The 17,156-nt window shown below is 60.4% G+C and overlaps 2 protein-coding genes across 3 annotated transcripts in view; one reads left to right on the top strand and one right to left on the bottom strand.

Annotated features, from left to right (window-relative positions):
• Window positions 1-4,772, top strand: part of PPIL2 (peptidylprolyl isomerase like 2) — a 19,055-nt gene extending 14,283 nt beyond the window's left edge. Inside the window, exons 14-21 of one of the 2 annotated variants that reach the window (XM_040251212.1) lie at window positions 183-216; window positions 695-812; window positions 2,108-2,164; window positions 2,525-2,597; window positions 2,696-2,758; window positions 2,864-3,003; window positions 3,188-3,307; window positions 3,774-4,772. In XM_040251212.1, the coding sequence (XP_040107146.1) occupies window positions 183-216; window positions 695-812; window positions 2,108-2,164; window positions 2,525-2,597; window positions 2,696-2,758; window positions 2,864-3,003; window positions 3,188-3,284 (582 nt within the window). In that variant the 3' untranslated portion in view covers window positions 3,285-3,307; window positions 3,774-4,772. Of the gene's footprint in view, window positions 1-182; window positions 217-694; window positions 813-2,107; window positions 2,165-2,524; window positions 2,598-2,695; window positions 2,759-2,863; window positions 3,004-3,187 lie in introns of both variants that reach the window. The other variant, XM_040251211.1, reaches the window with a different exon arrangement.
• YPEL1 (yippee like 1) lies at window positions 4,447-12,992 on the bottom strand. The gene is made up of 5 exons (XM_040251219.1): window positions 12,246-12,992; window positions 8,357-8,634; window positions 7,631-7,674; window positions 7,243-7,351; window positions 4,447-6,714 (listed from the first exon to the last, which is right to left on the bottom strand). Exons 2-5 carry the CDS (start codon window positions 8,471-8,473, stop codon window positions 6,625-6,627), a joined length of 360 nt encoding a protein of 119 aa, XP_040107153.1. The 5' UTR covers window positions 8,474-8,634; window positions 12,246-12,992; the 3' UTR covers window positions 4,447-6,624.
• Between the last annotated feature and the right edge of the window lie 4,164 nt (window positions 12,993-17,156).

The following is a 17,156-nucleotide window of genomic DNA, read 5'->3' as shown; positions in this document are numbered from 1 at the left end:
GCCCCCCCCCACCCCCCCCCGCCAGGCGCGTTGTCCTCCCACGGGGTGCTGACCCCCTGGTCCCCAGGGGCCTTGGGCCCCAGCCCAGCTGTCCACATCGAGCTGGTGGGGGAGAGCCCATTGTCCCCAGCAGAAGCTGGGGGCTCGTGGCGGGGCTCCTCACTGGCCTGCTCTTCCCGCAGATCCAGGGAGGCGACCCGACGGGCACGGGTACAGGTGGGTGCTGGTGCGGGGCCCCTGGGGCGCCAGCCGCACCGTGGGCCGGGAGGGGAGGGCCTGGGGCCCCAGAGCCACAGCCTACGGCCTCCAGCCCTGTTTCCTCGCTCTGCCCCTGTGGCGAGGCCTCGGGCCCCCAGGGGCCCGTGTCTGGCCGCCGACCTAGGGTCCCAGTGACGGGTCAAGCTTGGCCCCGGGGGCTGCTCCTCCAAAGCTCCCCAGCCTGCCGGCCGCTTGGGACAGCCCACCCTCCCTCGTGTGGAGTTTACTCTGAGGGCCTGGGGCTGGGGCTCCGGGGCAGCTGGGGCTGGGGCCCTATGGGCAGCTGGGGCTGGGGCCCTATGGGCAGCTGGGGCTGGGGCCCCACGTTCAGCTGGGGGTGGGGCTCTGTGGGCAGCTGGGGGTGGGGGCCCTGGGGCGGTGAGGTTTCTGGGCTGCCCGGGTCACGGTCATCCTGCTGCCCCGGCCTCTCTTCCAGGCGGGGAGTCGTGCTGGGGGAAGCCCTTCAGAGACGAGTTCCGGCCCAACCTCTCGCACACGGGCCGCGGGGTGCTCAGCATGGCCAACTCGGGGCCCAACACCAACAAGTCTCAATTGTGAGTTGATGGGGGCAGGGGGCAGGGGGCGGACTCCGCGGGCTCTCAGCCTTGCCCTCAAGGTCGTGCCCACCTGTGTCCATCGAGCCAGGAGGCCGCCCGGCACTTAGGCGTTGCCTTTCGAAGGCCGACACTGTTAGCAGGAGGCGGGGGGCGCCCGGGGCCGCAGGAGGCCCGCACCACAGCCTTACCGCTGTCTCCCCACGGCAGTCCTTGGGAGGGAGGAGCTTTAAAAACCCTGAACTGCTTAGCTGTACTCTAGCTGAGCTTTCCCGGGTGCCCTTCCCCGATGTTACAGTCCGCGGGAAGCGGGTGGCTGTGTGCTTGGGCGTGCACTGGAGTCTGTCTCTTGTGCGGGGTCCCAGCTGTGCCTTCGTGCGTGTCTGGGAGGCCGTGGGGGCACAGGGTGTGTCTCTGGGTGGTCCCGGTGCCTCTGGGAACTGCCCTTCCACGGGTGGACAGTGAGGGTGCCCGTCGGCCTGGCGTGGCTCGTTGGCCCCTGGCTGTCTCAGGCACCAGTGGAGCAGGACGGGCCCTGTCCAGTGGCCTGGGGGACTTGTTCCCAGTGGTTTTCTCTGTACCTCCCTCAGCAGGGCCCCGGGGGAGTGGCCCACAGAAGAGGGACCTCCCGCTGACCACAAGGAGGGGCTTCGGGCCACCCTCCCGCGCCAGCGTCCCCAAGGGCGGTCCCTGCGCTGTCTCCTATCTGCTTTGCTGAGTTGTTTATCCTCCAACGTGGACATGATTCCAGTTGGAGCCGTGTGACGTGTATTTTAGAGGATCAGGCAGCATGAGCGCCTCCGTGTGCGGGCGTGCCTCGGCTTTCCGAGGACGTCTTCTGTCTTTTCAATGTGACTTCACGGTTCCTGCTCACGGTGCCCTGCCTTCCTGCAGACAGCTGCTTCTGGAGGGTTTTGTAGTTTGTGACAGCTTGAAGTGGTGCTTCTCTTGGCTCATTCTGGGTGGCGGGGGGTGGTCGCTCCGTTGCTGAGGGGCCTGTATCCAGGCCCTCACCTGAGAGCCGAGGCTTTGTGGACGCTTATGTTCTCAGCTCGAGGGGTGGTGGACTCAGGCCCCTCCAGGCGAGGTTTCGGGGTTCGCGCTCCTGGGGCATCTGCCAGGGGTTGTGTGTTTTCCTCCTGTTCCGGGGGCTCAGCCTCCCGGCCGTGTCCGTGTGTCTGTCCCGGTTGAGACTGTTGACAGTGCACCGTCCCATGTGGGAGCTTGGCCTGGGGGTGCTGAGGCAGGCGGGTAGGGAGGCGTGGGCTCTCCCTGACCACCCCTTCCTTCCCCAGCTTCATCACCTTCCGTTCCTGTGCTTACCTGGACAAGAAGCACACCATCTTCGGGCGGTAAGGCGCTGGGCAGGGTCTGTGTTGGGGGTGGGTGGCCGCCTCCCCCAGGCCAGGCCTGTGCCCCCCCGTCCAGTCTGGGCACAGGTTGGAGGGGTTACCCTGAGCCCCGAGACCTGCCCCCCGCAGGCTCTCCCTTCACAGTCCCGAAGCTCAGAGCTGGGCCCTGTCCTGTCCCTCCACCTTTCGTCCAGGACTTGGTGTTCATCCTTAGCACCAAGTTCTCTAAAGACGTTGTGTGTGTGGATGGGCTCCGTCAGTCTGTGCTGGCCGCTGGCCCGCCTGCTCCCAGTCTGTGCCCCCGTCTGTAGGGCTGCCTGCGCCGGGCACGTTCTCAGGTGGCCCATTGCTCTGCTGCAGGGTGGTTGGGGGCTTTGACACACTGACGGCCATAGAGAATGTGGAGAGTGACCCCAAAACTGACCGCCCTAAGGTACGTGCCCCAGAGCAGAGGGCCCTCTCCTCAGGCTCGGAGCTGGGAGGGCAGCGGGCAGGTGGGGGGGGCCTGCTCACGCCCACCTCCCCCACCAGGAGGAGATCCGCATTGAGTCCACCACTGTGTTTGTGGACCCCTATGAAGAGGCTGATGCTCAGGTGAGGGGGGCCTGGGGGGATGGCTGTGCATGCGGCCGGCCTGGTTCTGTCCCCGGAGCCCTGCCTGGGCCAGCGCTTGAGCCCGCCTCCGCCCGGCTCCCACAGATCGCCGAGGAGCGCAGGAAGACTCGGCTGGAGGCAGCGGCCCCTGAGAGCACAGCTAAGAGCAGCCAGCCCCCGCAGGGGAGCCAGGGCCCCCAGACATACCGCCAGGGGGTGGGCAAGTACATCAGCCCGGCAGTCACGTGAGTTTCCCCGGTGCCCACACCCCGTGTCCCAGGATCAGAGCTTGTCAGCGGGGGTCAGACTCCGGAAGGCTCCGGGACTGTGCTGTCAACTGGGAGGGAGCTGGGGAGTTGGGGCCCATGTGGGGGCTCCTCGCTGGGGGCCCGCGGGCACACGGCAGCTCGTGTCCGCTCTGCCCCCCAGGAAGCGGGTAGCAGAGGAGGAGCCGTCCACCAGCGCAGCTGTCCCCGTGGCCAAGAAGAAGCCCAGCCGCGGCTTCGGGGACTTCAGCTCGTGGTAGCAGCTGCCGCTGTGCCGGATCCGGTAGGCACTCGGGGCTGGGTGCGCAGAGCCGACCGTCTGCCCTTCAATAAAGCTCTGGCTGCCGCCCAAGTCCTTTCCTGGCTCCCTCCCTGGGCGGGTGCCTTGGCCCGGCCCTGTCTTCACGTCTCGGGCTTCCAGGGAGAAAGGGCTGTCTTCTGACCCCCACACCGCCCGCCGGTCACCTCAGGGTGGCCAGTCCGCGTGGTGTGCTCCTCCAGCCAGTGGGCACCTGGGGCCTCAGACCAGACCTTCTGACTCGGGCGGGGGGTGGGTGGGCAGAGCCTCGATGTTCCGTCCAAAAACCTTTTCTGCCTCTTGCTTGGGTTCACTGGGCCCCCCCAGCCCCAGGGCTGCTCCCTCTGCTCTCAGGACAGGGGGTTCCCACTGTCCTGTCCGGGGCTGAGCAGGGGCCCTGCCCTGGGGACCCGCCCAATCTTGTGCTCACACTGACTGGTGCCCTGCGCAGGGTGTGCTCTTCCCCCAAGGAGCCACAGAGCCCGTCCTTCCCACGTTGCCCCCTGCAGCCCTCCCCCTGGACACACCCCCTCGGCTTCCAGGAGCACCACAGACGTTCAGGACAGCCGCCTCCCAGGACCACGTCCGCTCTTGCTGGGAGGCCCACAGCCTCCCTGCAGCCCTCGCCCGCTCTCAGCACTGAGCTCCTGGGTCAGCACGGCTGCCCCCACTGCCAGGCTCCGTGCCCACTTCTGTCCGGTCTCTCCTCACCCGAAGCCTCACGGCAGCGAGTGCAGCCGGCTCTTGCTTCCAGAAGGTACTGTGGCTCTTCTGTCTCTGCTGTGGGGCCCCGGGCCCACAGGTCCACACGCCGGTGGCGCCTCCTCCGCTCCAGGTGCACTGGGACTCCTGGGACCTGCAGCTGTCTGCGGGACGTGGGTTCCACAGGAGCTGTCCTGCCCCACGCCTGCGGCCAGGCCACCCACCCCCGTGTCTTCAGGACCCGGCGCCAGCTCCTCCTCGGCTGGGAACCGCTGGGCGGCTCACTTAGTCCTTGGGAGCCGGGGTCACGGGTAGGAGGTGTGCAGGGCGCCCCGCCCGCGGCAGCTCTTGAGGAGGCCACTGTGGGCCCCTCGCTGCCCTGCCAGACCAGCAGACCGTCAGTGCTACTGACCAGGATGCAGTGAACATTGCAAGCTTTATTTTGGAAGCTCAGAGCACGGAGGGCCAGACACGGGCGGTCCTGCTTGGGGAGCACACCTTTGGGCTGGCCTGGGCCTTCTGCCGTCCGTCCGTCCGTCCATCCAGCGGCTGGCCCCACCTGCCCTGACGGAAGGCCAGCCACCCTAGGCTGAAGACCCACAGCTCCACAGAGGGGACGCCCGCCCGGAGCCTCTGACGAGGGAGGGTTTATGTCTGAGCTGAAATTGTACTTCTCTAGATGTTAAAAACATTCAGATTGTGTGAGTCCCTGCTGAGGGCATCAGGTAAAGTGAAGGACTCACGAAACCATTCCCATTTCTGATCCCTCGTAATAGCTGACAGATACCATCAAGAGTAGGCATTAAGGTATGAAAATGCTGTATATATGCTTGTATATGTATGTAGGCATAAACTAGCCAGAGCTAAACCACGTTCCTAAAGTGGACGTGCAGAGAGCGCTGCGTAGTGGACCCGAACGCATTTATGACCCTTGTGTCACCTCCCACTCTTCCACGGAAAAAAATATCTTAAATAACTTAAATAAAAGGCGCAGGGTAATAGCCGTGTAGGAACTTAAAGGGGATGCCCAGCACTTGGCCCACACGTCTGGCTGTGGCCCCAGGAGCATTCGTCCTTGAAGCTACTCAGGGTCAGTTCATTTGGTTTCAAAAGGAGCTCGGGTTTTGCAGAAGACCCACAAGGAAAGTGGCTGAGAGCCGTGGCGTCAGCTTCACAGCCGTCCCGCACCGCGGGGAAGAAGGCTGCCGCGCCCCCGGAGACGGCCCAGACCTGAGTGCCCAGAACACACGGCCCACGTGTGAGTGCGGTGGACACGGGAACCACAGGAGGCTTCTCGGCATCCAGAAGCATCTGCTGGAGAAGCGCCTGGCCGCCGGCTGAGGCTGGCTCTCGGGGGTTCACTCAGCCCTCAGGGCAGGCGCCCACTAAACCTTCAAGGGGCTCTGCCAGGAGGCAGCCTGCTGGGCATCCTCGTGGGTGGGCCCAGCACCTGGGGGCGGTCCCGGGCGCCCACGGGAAGCTCACCTGATCTGGAGCACCAGCTGGGGCTCTGGCTCAGGGAAAAGCCCCCCCGTCTCCAGTTTGTGGCCGTGGGATTGTGGAGCCGGGGTCCTGGGTGTCTCAGGGCCCAGCGAGCACACTGAAGGCCTCCGGGTGCGTCGAGGGGCAGGCCGGGCTCACCAGCCAGAGGGCCTTTTGGCCTCCACTCTCTGCAGACTGGCCAGAAGCCACACGCAGCCCAGCCCTGCAGAGGCCCAGTGCGTGGGAACTCGAGCAGAAGCAGGGTGGGCTGGGGCCCCCGAGCAACCAGAGTTTACACCTGTCTTGCAGCTGGAACCTTCTGTGGAAAACGCGAAAACAGTGGTAGATCTTAATTTGGAAGTTTATCCTGTTCTGGCTTCTTCCAAATATAGGAAAAATAATTCTTTTTCTTCAAGTACATCAGAGTAGAAAAGGAAGCCCGCTTTCCCTCGGTCCAGGGTGATCAGCTCGAACTCTGCGGGCCAGCCGCTTAGGGCCTGTGCATAGGCCCAGGGCCGTGTCTGCTGACCACTCGCTCACCTGCCTTCTAGATAAGGAAGCTACTGGCTGCAACAAACGCTGTCCCATTAGACACGTTTCTCTCTTGCTCATCTAAGTGTCACCAGTGGCACCTTCTGCTCTTGAACAAGGCCAGAAGGCACCCTGGTGCAGAGATGCACAGCCTTCAGCACTGCCCTCGGCGGTCTGCGTGCAGAACCGCCACAGTGCGGGTCCGAGAGTCGGGGAGAAGTGGTCCCCTCCCTTCACTCCAGACATGAGCAGGGCTGGCTCTCCAGAGAGGCCGCCCTGGGTCCATGGCACTCAGTCTGGTTTTCCATCAAAACAACAGAACACAGCCAAACTCTACCTTAAAAGCATTGGTTACAAAAGGCGTGGACTAGATGGGACAAGTCATCAGTCAAGTCTTTCTCTGGGTCTTGAGAAATTAGAAACAGGTCATCGAAACATTTAAGAAACAACCATGTGCGTGAAGAGGACAGAGCTTGCGGGGGCTGCCTCACTCGGGGCCGGCCAGGGGGGTCGCCCGCCCTCGGACACGCCCCAGCTCCTTGACGTTGACCATCTCGGTCACGTTCAGGGGGAACAGGAAGCCCGCTTTACTCCCAGCCATTGTCTTTGATCATGTGAGCGAGCTCGATGATAAATTTCCCTTCTTTATACTTCTGACTGCTTTCAAAGGCATGCTCCTTGAAGAGAGAGAGAGGTTTCAGAATAGAATCCGTTTCGTTTTTCAACTTCTTTCTACACGCAGCGAAGAAAGGAAGGACAGGGTCACGTCTCCCTGACACAGCCTGCACGGTGTGGCCTGGGGCCGAGGAGGGGCCGCTGTGCGGGGAGAGAGCTACGGGCGTCAGCTGTGCCGCTGAGCATGGGCTCAGCAGGGCAGTCCACGAGGGACGGCGAGCAGGAGCCTCCTTCCTGGGGCTCGGGGTCACGAGTGGGGAAAAGGAGCTGGGGGTGGGGCGGGACGCACTTCCCCGCCCTCCCGCGATGGGCCCAGGAGGGTCCTGGGGTGCGGGCTGCGCACACCAGATGAATCGGGTGAGCGAGACTGCAGGGTCGTGTCCGCAGGCCTCTGCCCGCACCCAACCAGTGATCACCCGCACGGCGGCACAGCCTCCCCGCCCACCCAGCCTGTGGCCCCTCCTTGACAGTCGGCACCCGTCCTGTTTCCGGCCCACTATCTCCACGTAATGCGGACCCCAGCGACTCACGTATTTCCACCCGAGCGTGGTCTTGCAGTTCTCGCAGTAGATGTCGGCCACGGCGTGCAGGCCAGTGAGCAGGACTCGCTCCTCCGCAGGGCCGCAGCCCACGTTCACCCTGGGGGGAGGAGGTGCTGGCACCCTCGCAGGGTGCTTTTCCACCTGCCGGCTGCTCCCGGAACCCAGGGGTGTCCTCCCTGACTCCCCAGCTGTACCCTGCCCCTCGGAAGAGAAGGCACAATTTCTGGCTTCCCCCATCAAGAACCCAGGATGCTGCAGGCAGCGAGGAGGCACCCAGAGTTTGCTGTCTCCATGGAAACCAAGATGGACCCCAGCTGGGGGCACCCCACCCCCCTGGCCTCGGAAGAGCTGGCGCTGCCCCGGCCCTGGTACTCACACTGAGTTGAAGAGGTAGGCTCGTCCCTGACTTCCCTGAAAGGACTGCAGAGAAGGAAGAGGCGTCAGAGGGCCAGCTGCAGTCAGGGTTGAGTGCTGGGAGCCCTGCCCTGGGAGAGTGGAGGCGCCCCCGTAGACCCAGACGGGCGTGGAGGGGCCACCGGGCCCGGGACAACGCGTGCCAGCCTCCAGCAGACGTGGGGAGCACGGGGTGGTTGCCGTGCCTTTCCACGGGAACTGTGAGAAAGCCACGGCCCAGGCAGCCCCTTTCAGGGAAGAAAGCTTGTAGCATGCTCATTCCAGGACGACCGAGGAGGCAAAAGAGGGCATCTGTGTGTCTCCAGCCTCCGGCTAGTCCCGACTGCACGGCCACAGGGCCTGCAGGGGACGCTGGATGGGGACTCGCCACCCCAGGTGCCAGGCTCAAGGGACCAAAGTGGCACGGACAGGCCTCAAAACTAACCAGAAACACAAACGGATCAGAACCTTCTTTGGGTTCTTGCGGCCCGCAGCCCAGGCCTTGGTCTGCACAGGTGGACGGTATGTGTGCAAACCCAGCCACCAGCCCCCAGGACCCACCACTGGGCAGTGCCACAGCCAAGACCACAGCGCAGCTGCACACTCACACAGCGCCGCCCGTGAGACTGCAGACATTCAAGGTCAGCACACCTGGGAGGGTCCATATTCCTCTCCTCACAGGCCCCTGATTTCGCGAGCAGACACTTGCCTTGGAGATCAGCTCGTCGTGATTCGCCAGGTGGGCCCTGCAGTGGACACAGCTGTAGGTTCGGTGGCAGTTTGGCAGATATGCTTGGAAAGTTTTGGACTTGGTCATCTTCACCATCGCGGGGCACTCCTGGCTCAGCTCGGGGCTGGTGCGGGAGGAGCTGCAGCTCTGCTGGGCTCTCCAACAGAAGAAACACTGGAGCAAGCACGCCAGAGCCGCTGTCGTTTGGAGGGCTTGTGGCTCCGTCCACACAGCTCGGGTGAGAGAAGCGCCACAACCTGTCAACACACACCGCAGAGGGTCACGGAGAGAAAGAGCCCCGAAAGGACGGGCCTGGTTTGGGACGCCTGTTGTAAAGATGCGGGAAACTGCAGGCCTAGACGCTAGAGATCGAATTCTTTACTAGTAACTGTACATAAACAGAAGGGTAGTACCCCACCGTGGCTCAGCCACTCTCCATTTAGTTGGGAGTGGCTGGTGAACTACTTTCACACACAAATAATTTGAGAAAACAGTAGCTTAAAAACATCTTTTGTCCTCTGGCTTCAGGGACAGCAGCCAACAAACTTCCCGTCTGAGAGACGCCAGGAGTCACGGAGCTCGTCAGTGGCTCCGAGCACCATGGTGTCTGTGCGTGTGTGGTGGGTCCCGTACTGGTCTCTGGGAAATTACCTGTCAGTCCAGAAATACACCCTCACGCACAGTCACCTGATTTTCAACGGCAGAGCCCTTCCAGCAAACGTGCCAGGAAAACAAGGGGCGGGCCTGCGAAAGGATGGCGCACGCGGGGGGCAGGGCCCCCGACGCAGGCACCGTCTGCACGACGCCGGGCTTGACAGGGACACAAGCAGCACAGACGTGTCTGAGGACCCCGGAAGCAGGCGCGAGAGGAGCTGTGGAGTTGCCAGCACTCAAGGACACAGTGCAGACTGATCTCCAGCAGAGCCCGGCAGGGTAAAGGGAGAGGCAGCCGCAGCGCGTCGCCCCACAGCGAGGCTGCACAGCACTGAACAAAAGCGGGAACGCCTGAGAAGCCTCCCGAAGGGAAGCGGAGGCCACCCGTCCACAGAGTGGCTTCCCCAGTCAGTCAGCAGAAGGCGGAGGCGGTGGGGAGGCACCCCTCAGGCCCTGAAGGGGAACCCCGTTCTCTCGGGACTCTGCAGCGGGAATGTCGTCACAGACCTCAGGACCCGTCATTTGCAGACAAGCAGCTTGACTTCGGGAAAGTGTCACTGGAGGAGATTCAAGGATCGCTTCAGACAGAAATGAAAGGAAAAAACAAAGCCCACTCAGGTCTCAACTTCAGACTACAAGGAGGCAGGATGCTGAGTAAAGAAGAGGCTGAGGGTGCAGGCGGGCGGGCAGCCCACCTCCGGAGCGCTGGGACTTGCTTGGGATGGGTGAGCAAGAGAGCAAGACGGAGGCACGCTCAGAGCAGCATCCCAAAAGCAGCTTCACGTGTGGACTAAAGGGCCGCTCTGCTAAATGAAGGGTAAATGTACTTCTGATGAAACATGTCTCCCAACAAAAAGAGGAGGTGTGTCACTTCCAAACGTGTGAAGGGAGGTGAGGAAGGGAGGGAGCATGCGGGGGAAGGGCAAGAAGTCTAGCGAAGGAAGGTTGAAACCCAGGCATTTCAGTGCGTAGGTGAAACGTAAGCGGACTCACGTTAGAGTTGAAGGTTTCAGACTAGACAGAAGACAGACTTTATCTCGATGCTGCTTCCAAGACACACACCTTAAATAAAGGCACAGAAAAGACGAAAGGAGAAGCAAAGGCGGCGGCAAGACCTGTGGCCCTAATTATTCGCTGACACGCGATTCCCACAAAGAAGTCAGAGTAGAGAAATGCAAGTCACAGCTGCAGCGACAGCACCTCACACCTGTCGGAAGGGCCGCCACCCAAAGACCACAGACGACAAAGAAGGGGGAGCCCGCGCCGCTGCCGCTGGGAATGCAGGTCGGTGCAGCCACTGTGGAGAGCAGTGCGGAGGCTTCCTGCCAGAAGCTAGAAATTGTCACCATGCAGCCTAGCGGTCCCACTCACCCGGAGAGAACATTCAGCAGGGCACATGCAGCCCAGCCTTCACGTCAGCACAACAGCCGAGTGGGTGTCTGTGCACACGGTCCGTAATAATGCCATTGGCAGCAGCGTGGATCGACCCGGAGAGGATCCCATTAAGCGAAGTTAGACAAATAGCACAGGGAGCCACTTACAGGTGGGATCTGAAGACCGATACAAGTGAACTGATTCGCAGAACAGAAACCAACTCAGGAAAAGGACTGAGGGCTCCCACAGCAGGGAGGCAGGCAGGGGAGGGGTAAGCTAGGAGCTTGGGGCTCTCACATACACACTGCTATATATGAAACCATCAAGGACCTCGGCTGTGCTGCACAGGGAAGTCACCAAGCACTCTAACAGCCTCCGTGGGGAGAGGCAGAGCGAGCGCACGCCCCGCAGGCCCCTGTGTGCCCCGGGCACGACGCTCAGCCACACTTCAGGAAGGCTGACAAGTTAAAGCAGCAGGTGGAGAGAAGAGGGCATTACAATAATAAAACACTATTCAGGCGTTTATATTTCCCTTCAGTAACATTTAATGGAAAAAGGTCCATTAGATAAAACAGCAGGGAGATAAGTAGCAAGTGTAAATCTTGTTACTTCATAACAGTCTCAGACGACGTAAGTCAAAAGTTGGAAAAACCTTGAGATAAATTTATAATCAGAATAGGACTGCTGGTTGTAGTATATCAATGTAGTATATGTGACAGCTTATGTATTCGAGTATGCTACACGGAATTACATAGTATGTAAGTATACAATATGTATTCCACTGGACTTTTCACCCACTGATAGAGCAAACACAAATGAGGGCAGATACACTTCATTTTGATGAAGAAACCAGAGCTGAAACACACGTAGAAAACCGTCTGAGAACCAGAGGCCCCAGCGTCTCACTGCGCGCGGACACCCAGCGAGCGCAGCCCCACAGCGCGAGGGCGGGACTCGCGGCCAGTGCTCAGACCGAGGCACCACCGAGAAGTCAGTGAAGAAACTAACTAGAGAAATGCTCACGTGCTTCTTACTTAGGAAAATCGGGAACTGTTCTGAACCACAAAAGGGCCTCCCCTGACGGCTCCCGGTACAGAGTCCGCCTGCAAGGCGAAAGACCTGAGTTTGATCCCTGGGTGGGGAAGATCCCGTGGAGAAGGGAAAGGCTACCCACTCCAGTATTCTGGCCTGGAGAATTCCATGGACTGTATAGTCCAAGAGGTCACAAAGAGTCAGGCACGGCTGAGCGACTTCCACTTTCAAACAAATAATTATCAGAACTTAAAGGGGAATGTAGGCTCTTACAGGATGGATATTAGAAGACAGGTGGGATTACTGAGCTAAACACCCATCTTTAAAAACGTTGAGAAGTCACAGGAAAACAACCCCAAGAAAATATAAGAAAAGGAAAAATAGGGGAAAATATAAGGAAAGAGAAAAGGGAGCATGGATCCTCTGGAGAGGATCAACAAGGCAGAGGTGTGCCCGTCAGCTCAGCCAGCCTCGGAAACGCAAATGGGTGGTGTCTTCTGTGGGCAAGACTCGGGGACAGATGCTGCCGTCGGCTCCAGTCGACACAGTTGAAGGCGTGAGCCACACAGAATAATTCCTGGAAAATTAAAAATATGACTCAAGAAGAACTAGAAAAGCTGACTAACCCTGTCACCACAAATCAAGTCACTGGTGAAAATTATCCTCCAACACACACCCTGAGAGCAAAGGACTTCCCTGGAGAAGTTGACTGCGCCTCCAGAGAGGACGCGTCCCAACCTGGTGAGAACGCTTCCCGAGGAGAGAGGGAGGAAGCACCTTCCCACCGTTTCATGTGGCTTAAGCTCACCTCAAACCCCTGTCTGGGGGTCAGCACTTTCACTGCTGGGGCTCAGGTTCAATCCGTGGTTGGGGAACAGACCTCGCAAGTCCTGCGGCAGAGCCAGAAAAGGAAAACAAGATTGGAATTCACCAAGTTTCTTCAAAGAAACCGAGATGCAAACATCTATGTAATATTGACCAGACGGGGCCCAGCTCTGTGTTACAGGACTGTACAATTGACGCAGTTTTATCACAAGAATGCAAGATGATTTAACATTAGAAAAATTTTCCACCAGTTGTTCCATTTATCTGAATGGATGGAAAAAAGTTTGGAAAAATTTAACATCCATTCACAATTTAAAACACATTCCATGCAAACTAAGATTGTAAAGAGAGATTGTAAAGAGAACTGTTTTGAGGCATGTACCAAAGAAACAGAAGAAACCACTCTTGGGAAACATCATACACAATGTTACAAGTTGGAAAGTTTCCTTTGAGATGGGCACTAAACCAGGATGTCTCTACACCCTCATTCAGTGCCCCCAGGAGCCCCAGCCAGCTCCACAAGGCAAGAAGAAAGGCCGCCTAACTGAAAACAAGCTGGCACACAGCAGGCTAACAACAGAGCTTCTGGGAGCAGATCCAAGACCCGAAACACCTTGGACACAACTCTGAGGGGTAAAAATACAGCCCTACACCCATAAAGAAGGCTGAGCACCAAAGAATTGATGCTTTTGAACTGTGGTGTTGGAGAAGACTCTTGAGAGTCCCTTGGACTGCAAGGAGATCAAATCAGTCCTGAATATTCATTGGAAGGACTGATGCTGAAGCTGAAACTGCAATACTTTGGCCACCTGATGCGAAGAGCTGACTCATTTGAAAAGACCCTGGTGACTTCCTGGTGGCTCAAACGGTTAAGCATCTGTCTACAATGTGGGAGACCCGGGTTCAATCCCTGGGTCGGGAAGGTCCCCAGAGAAGGAAATGGCAATCCACTCCAGCATTCTTGCCTGGAGAATCCCATGGACAGAGGAGCCTGGTAGGCTACAGTCCATGGGGTCGCAAAGAGTTGGACACGACTGAGCGACCTCACTTTCTATCTTTGATGCTGGGAAAGACTGAAGGCGGGAGAAGGGGACGACAGAGGATGAGATGGCTGGATGGCAGCACCGACTCGATGGGCATGAGTCTGAATGAGCTCCGGCAGTTGGTGATGGACAGGGAGGCCTGGCGTGCTGCGGTCCATGGGGTCGCAGTCAGACACGACTGCGCGGCTGAGCTGAGCATCCATGGGGAGCTACACTGTGACCAGGACTGGAGATACCATGAATATGCATCTTCCCCAAAGTCACTGCTGAACACAGTTCAAGTCACAATGTAGGAAGCAGCACGCACACAGCTCAGGAAGCGTGTGTCCACCTGTGAGCGCAGCTGGGCCCGGGAGCCAGCGGGACAGAGAGGCCGGGCCTGGGAGCGTCTGCGGGGGACGGGGCTTTCCTCGGCCCTCTCAGCGGCCCAGAGTGGGAAGCATTTACACCTTTCAGACCAGGTCTCGGTCAGTTTGAGAAGAACTAACAGGGCGGGAAGGGTTTGGGCTGGGGTGGTCCAGGAGGAGGACGACCCCCAGCGGCCCCCCTGCTCGGGCTCGGGCTCTCCATGCCTCCTGCTGTCTCTCAGACTCCTCCAGCTCACGGTGCCCAGGAAGCCGCGGGCTGCACCGGGCGGTGTGTCCTGGGGGCGGGGAGGCTGGCTGGTGGGGGGGGGCACACCAGCCTCAACCAGGAAGAAAGTGCTCCCTGCCTGCAGGCTCTGAATCCGTCTCCATGTCTTCACTTGAGTCTTCTCTGCATCTAAGAGCCTTAAATGTGCCTTCTCTTTTAGCCCTGGTGGCTCAATTTCAGAGCCCTGGGCCCCTTTCGAGGCAGAAGCACTGGTGACCTGGGCAGAGACCGCCGGACGGCCTTCACCAAGGCCCGCCTTTAAACAGGCGACTGCACGGCAGCCCACCCCAGTCTTCTTGCCTGGAGAATCCCAACGACAGAGGGGCCCGGCGGGCTGCAGTCACGACGGAGCGACTTTCACCTTTCACTTAGAACGGGGACAGCCCTCCTTTCTAACTCCGAGGGACCTCTAATGGGGCAGGGCCGTTTAAGTGGCATCTTGGGGCCTTCCCGGGTGTGCCAGGGGTTAGGACTCGGCGCCTCCGCTGCAGGAGCGGGGGTTCCGTCCCTGGGGGGCTAATGGAGACGCTGCAGGCAGCACAGCCAAGCAGACAGCGCGAAGGCTTGCGCAGGCTTTTCTGTTTCTCTCAATTCCTCCGGGTGTAGATCGCCTCCTGCATACTGCCAGCCCCCCGGAGGCCCCTTCCCCCGGAGCGCCAGGCCCCGTCCATCCTCGGTGCCCACAGTCACCCTTCAAAGGCCGGCATGCCTCCGGCCCGCGCGTTCTGCCGTCTGCCCTGCCCTCCCCCCTCGCTGACCCCTGGGGGCCCTGCCTGGATTTAACTGGGCTTTCGGGCTGTACGTCCGCGAGGCTGACTTCTCCAGCCACCGGTACAGTGCGCTCTTCCAGGACCTGCAGACAGGCCAGGACCCATCGTAGCACCTGAAGGGCAAACGCACCACTGGCCTCACTGCTGTGGCCACTGTGTCCCTGGGTTTGGGGAGCAGCCACCATCCTCCCAAGATGCTAGCGTGGGTAAGTTTTTAGAACAAAAACAACATTCTGGATTCCAGAAGTTTTCCTCCTAAAATAAGCATGGATATTTATTTTGAGAACATGATTCAGGCCCATGTCCATATGGTGCTTCACCATTCGGAAGACAAACCTGAGAACCAGAGCCCCAGGAGAGCAGCTGACTCCCGGGAGGGCGTGGGCTCCGGCCCCGCTCGCCTGCCGCGGGTTGTGAATCCTCCCAGGTTCCTGAGTCCTCCCGGCCTGTCCCGCCCACCTGCCTGCTGAGCAGTGCTCTGGCACTGAGCCTTTCTTTTCTAAGAGCCTCTAATGCACTGTTTTAATTTCTCCCCCTAGTAACTAAGAGTCCTTGGGTGCCTCCTAGCAGAAGTTGCCCACCCACTTCCTGCTCAGAAGGGAAGAAGCAGGCAGGGCTGCCTCTCTTCAGTTCCAAGAGGAAGGAAAGACGCTGGGACCCTTGGCCATTTTAGGAACCTCATGCTCATTGAAACATCAAGCACCCCTGTTGTCAAGGAAGGGATGGGAAAAACCAGAGGTGCGGAGGGGAGCCAGAACGGGGCTGGTGCTCAGCAGAGGGTGTGCAGCTGAGGGCTGGGGGTGGGGGGACTCTGACGGACCAAGATGGAACAAAGCCACGTGAGGGGAGGCTGGGGGCCTCAAGCCAAATTGCTACCCGACCTGTAAAATGGGCCCAGGCGCCCCGAGAATTGCTCCGGGCGTCAGGCAGGCTGCGCGGTGGCCAAGGGTTGTGTCCACGCCTAACAGCGCCCACGGGGAATCCTGGTCCTGAGGCCTCCTGGGTGTGGACACGGCCCGACTCCAGGGCCAGCGACAGGCCCTCAGCAGAGCCGCTGTTGCAGTCACCGCAGGGGTGTCACCCAGCGCCCAACCGGCCACACCCTCCCCACTGTCCTCCCTGGAGCCTCAGCCTCCAGGGACCCGGCGTCCAGAGCTTGCTCCGTCCCCGCCTCTCTCCACGCTCTCCCCACGCCTGCAGGTTGAGCGGATCAGCCAATCCAACCCCTTTCTAAAAAGTTAAAACCAAACGACGCTGGAGTAAAGTGTCAGAGATGAGAACTTTCACAGCTTCTTCACATTTGAATCTCCCTTCCACTCATCACCTTTCCAGGGAGGAAGAGACACTCCCGCTCGGCAAGTCCTTGTTGGCATCCACCTCGCCTCCCCACCAGCGGATCCTGGCGGGCCCTGACAAAGGCAGGGAGGGATCAAAGGCTCTCCACATAAAGAGCTTTATAAAGGCACGCACTTTCACCAGTTTTTCATTTTGGCAGGCACACCGCGCCACGCTGGGTGATGGTGTGGGCACACTGGGCAGAGCGCAGGTGGGACGGATGGGACTACCTTCCCAACTCTTGTGTAAACACACAGTTGTTCCAGAGTAAGCCAATTTCAACTCGAAAAGACCCAAACAGATGGGTGATCAAGGTCACTCAGTGCCCAGTGCTGGGTTGTTACAGCCCTGCCAAGACGGGGCTGCCCTGGGCCTGGCCAAGGCTCCCCCCACGGAGAAGACACCTGGCCCCTAAAATACAAGGGGGAGGCGGCGGGAGGGGCCCAAGCTGGCCTACGTCAGACTAGAGGCCGGGGCAGGGTCGCAAAGCTCAACACCGGGATTGGGCCAGCTGCTGCCCGGGGCGGGGGCTCGGCCGGCGTGACCACCTCCGGGGAGCAGAGGCCGCGGGGACCCGAGAGCGGAGGGGCCTCCTGCTCGGGGCCGCACCTGAGAGCCATGCCCGGAGGGGGAAAGAACATTCTCGGCGCATAACAACAGGCTGAGGTGTGCGTACGCTTCCACAGAAAGAAGGCACGCAGCGGCTCAGAAAAAGCCGGGGCTGGGGCCGTGGTCCACCTACCACGGACCCGGGCCCAGTCCCACCCAAAACGGGCCAGACCTGGACTCGACGCCGCCCGGGGGTCGGGGCTCGGGCAGTGAGCGCCGAAGCCCGGCGGGCGCCGCACGGGCGAGATTAATCCGTTTCGGCCTCGCCCTGCACAAGGGCCCTTCGCTGCAAACGCGGGGGCCTCTTTTGTCCCCACTGCCCCCCGCCCCAGCCGCGACCCTGCCTCGGGGGAAGAAGCCTGTTTACCCTCGGGCGGGCGGCTGCGCCCGCACCTTCTCCGCGGCGGGGCGGGGTCGGAGGCGGCGCGCCCGCCCGGAGTCCCGGGCCGCGCCGAGCCCGGCGGCCCCCGCCCGCGGCCGACGCCGCTGGTTCCCCGGGCCCGC

Source organism: Oryx dammah, unplaced genomic scaffold (genome assembly GCF_014754425.2).
Source record: "Oryx dammah isolate SB20612 unplaced genomic scaffold, SCBI_Odam_1.1 HiC_scaffold_12, whole genome shotgun sequence".
Lineage (NCBI taxonomy): Eukaryota > Metazoa > Chordata > Mammalia > Artiodactyla > Bovidae > Oryx > Oryx dammah.
The sequence above is the reverse complement of the archived record's forward strand: the minus strand, read 5'-3'. Positions and strand labels throughout refer to the sequence as shown.

What these genes read in the sequence shown, in the direction of transcription:
- YPEL1 (XM_040251219.1), bottom strand. Translation starts at nt 8,473, where the DNA reads ATGGTGAAGATGACCAAGTCCAAAACTTTCCAAGCATATCTGCCAAAC. An exon ending in ACGACGAGCTGATCTCCAAG is followed by an intron (nt 7,675 to 8,356) that starts GCAAGTGTCTGC and finishes CCTTCTCTGCAG; the next exon opens with TCCTTTCAGGGAAGTCAGGG. An exon ending in GCCTACCTCTTCAACTCAGT is followed by an intron (nt 7,352 to 7,630) that starts GTGAGTACCAGG and finishes TCCTCCCCCCAG; the next exon opens with GGTGAACGTGGGCTGCGGCC.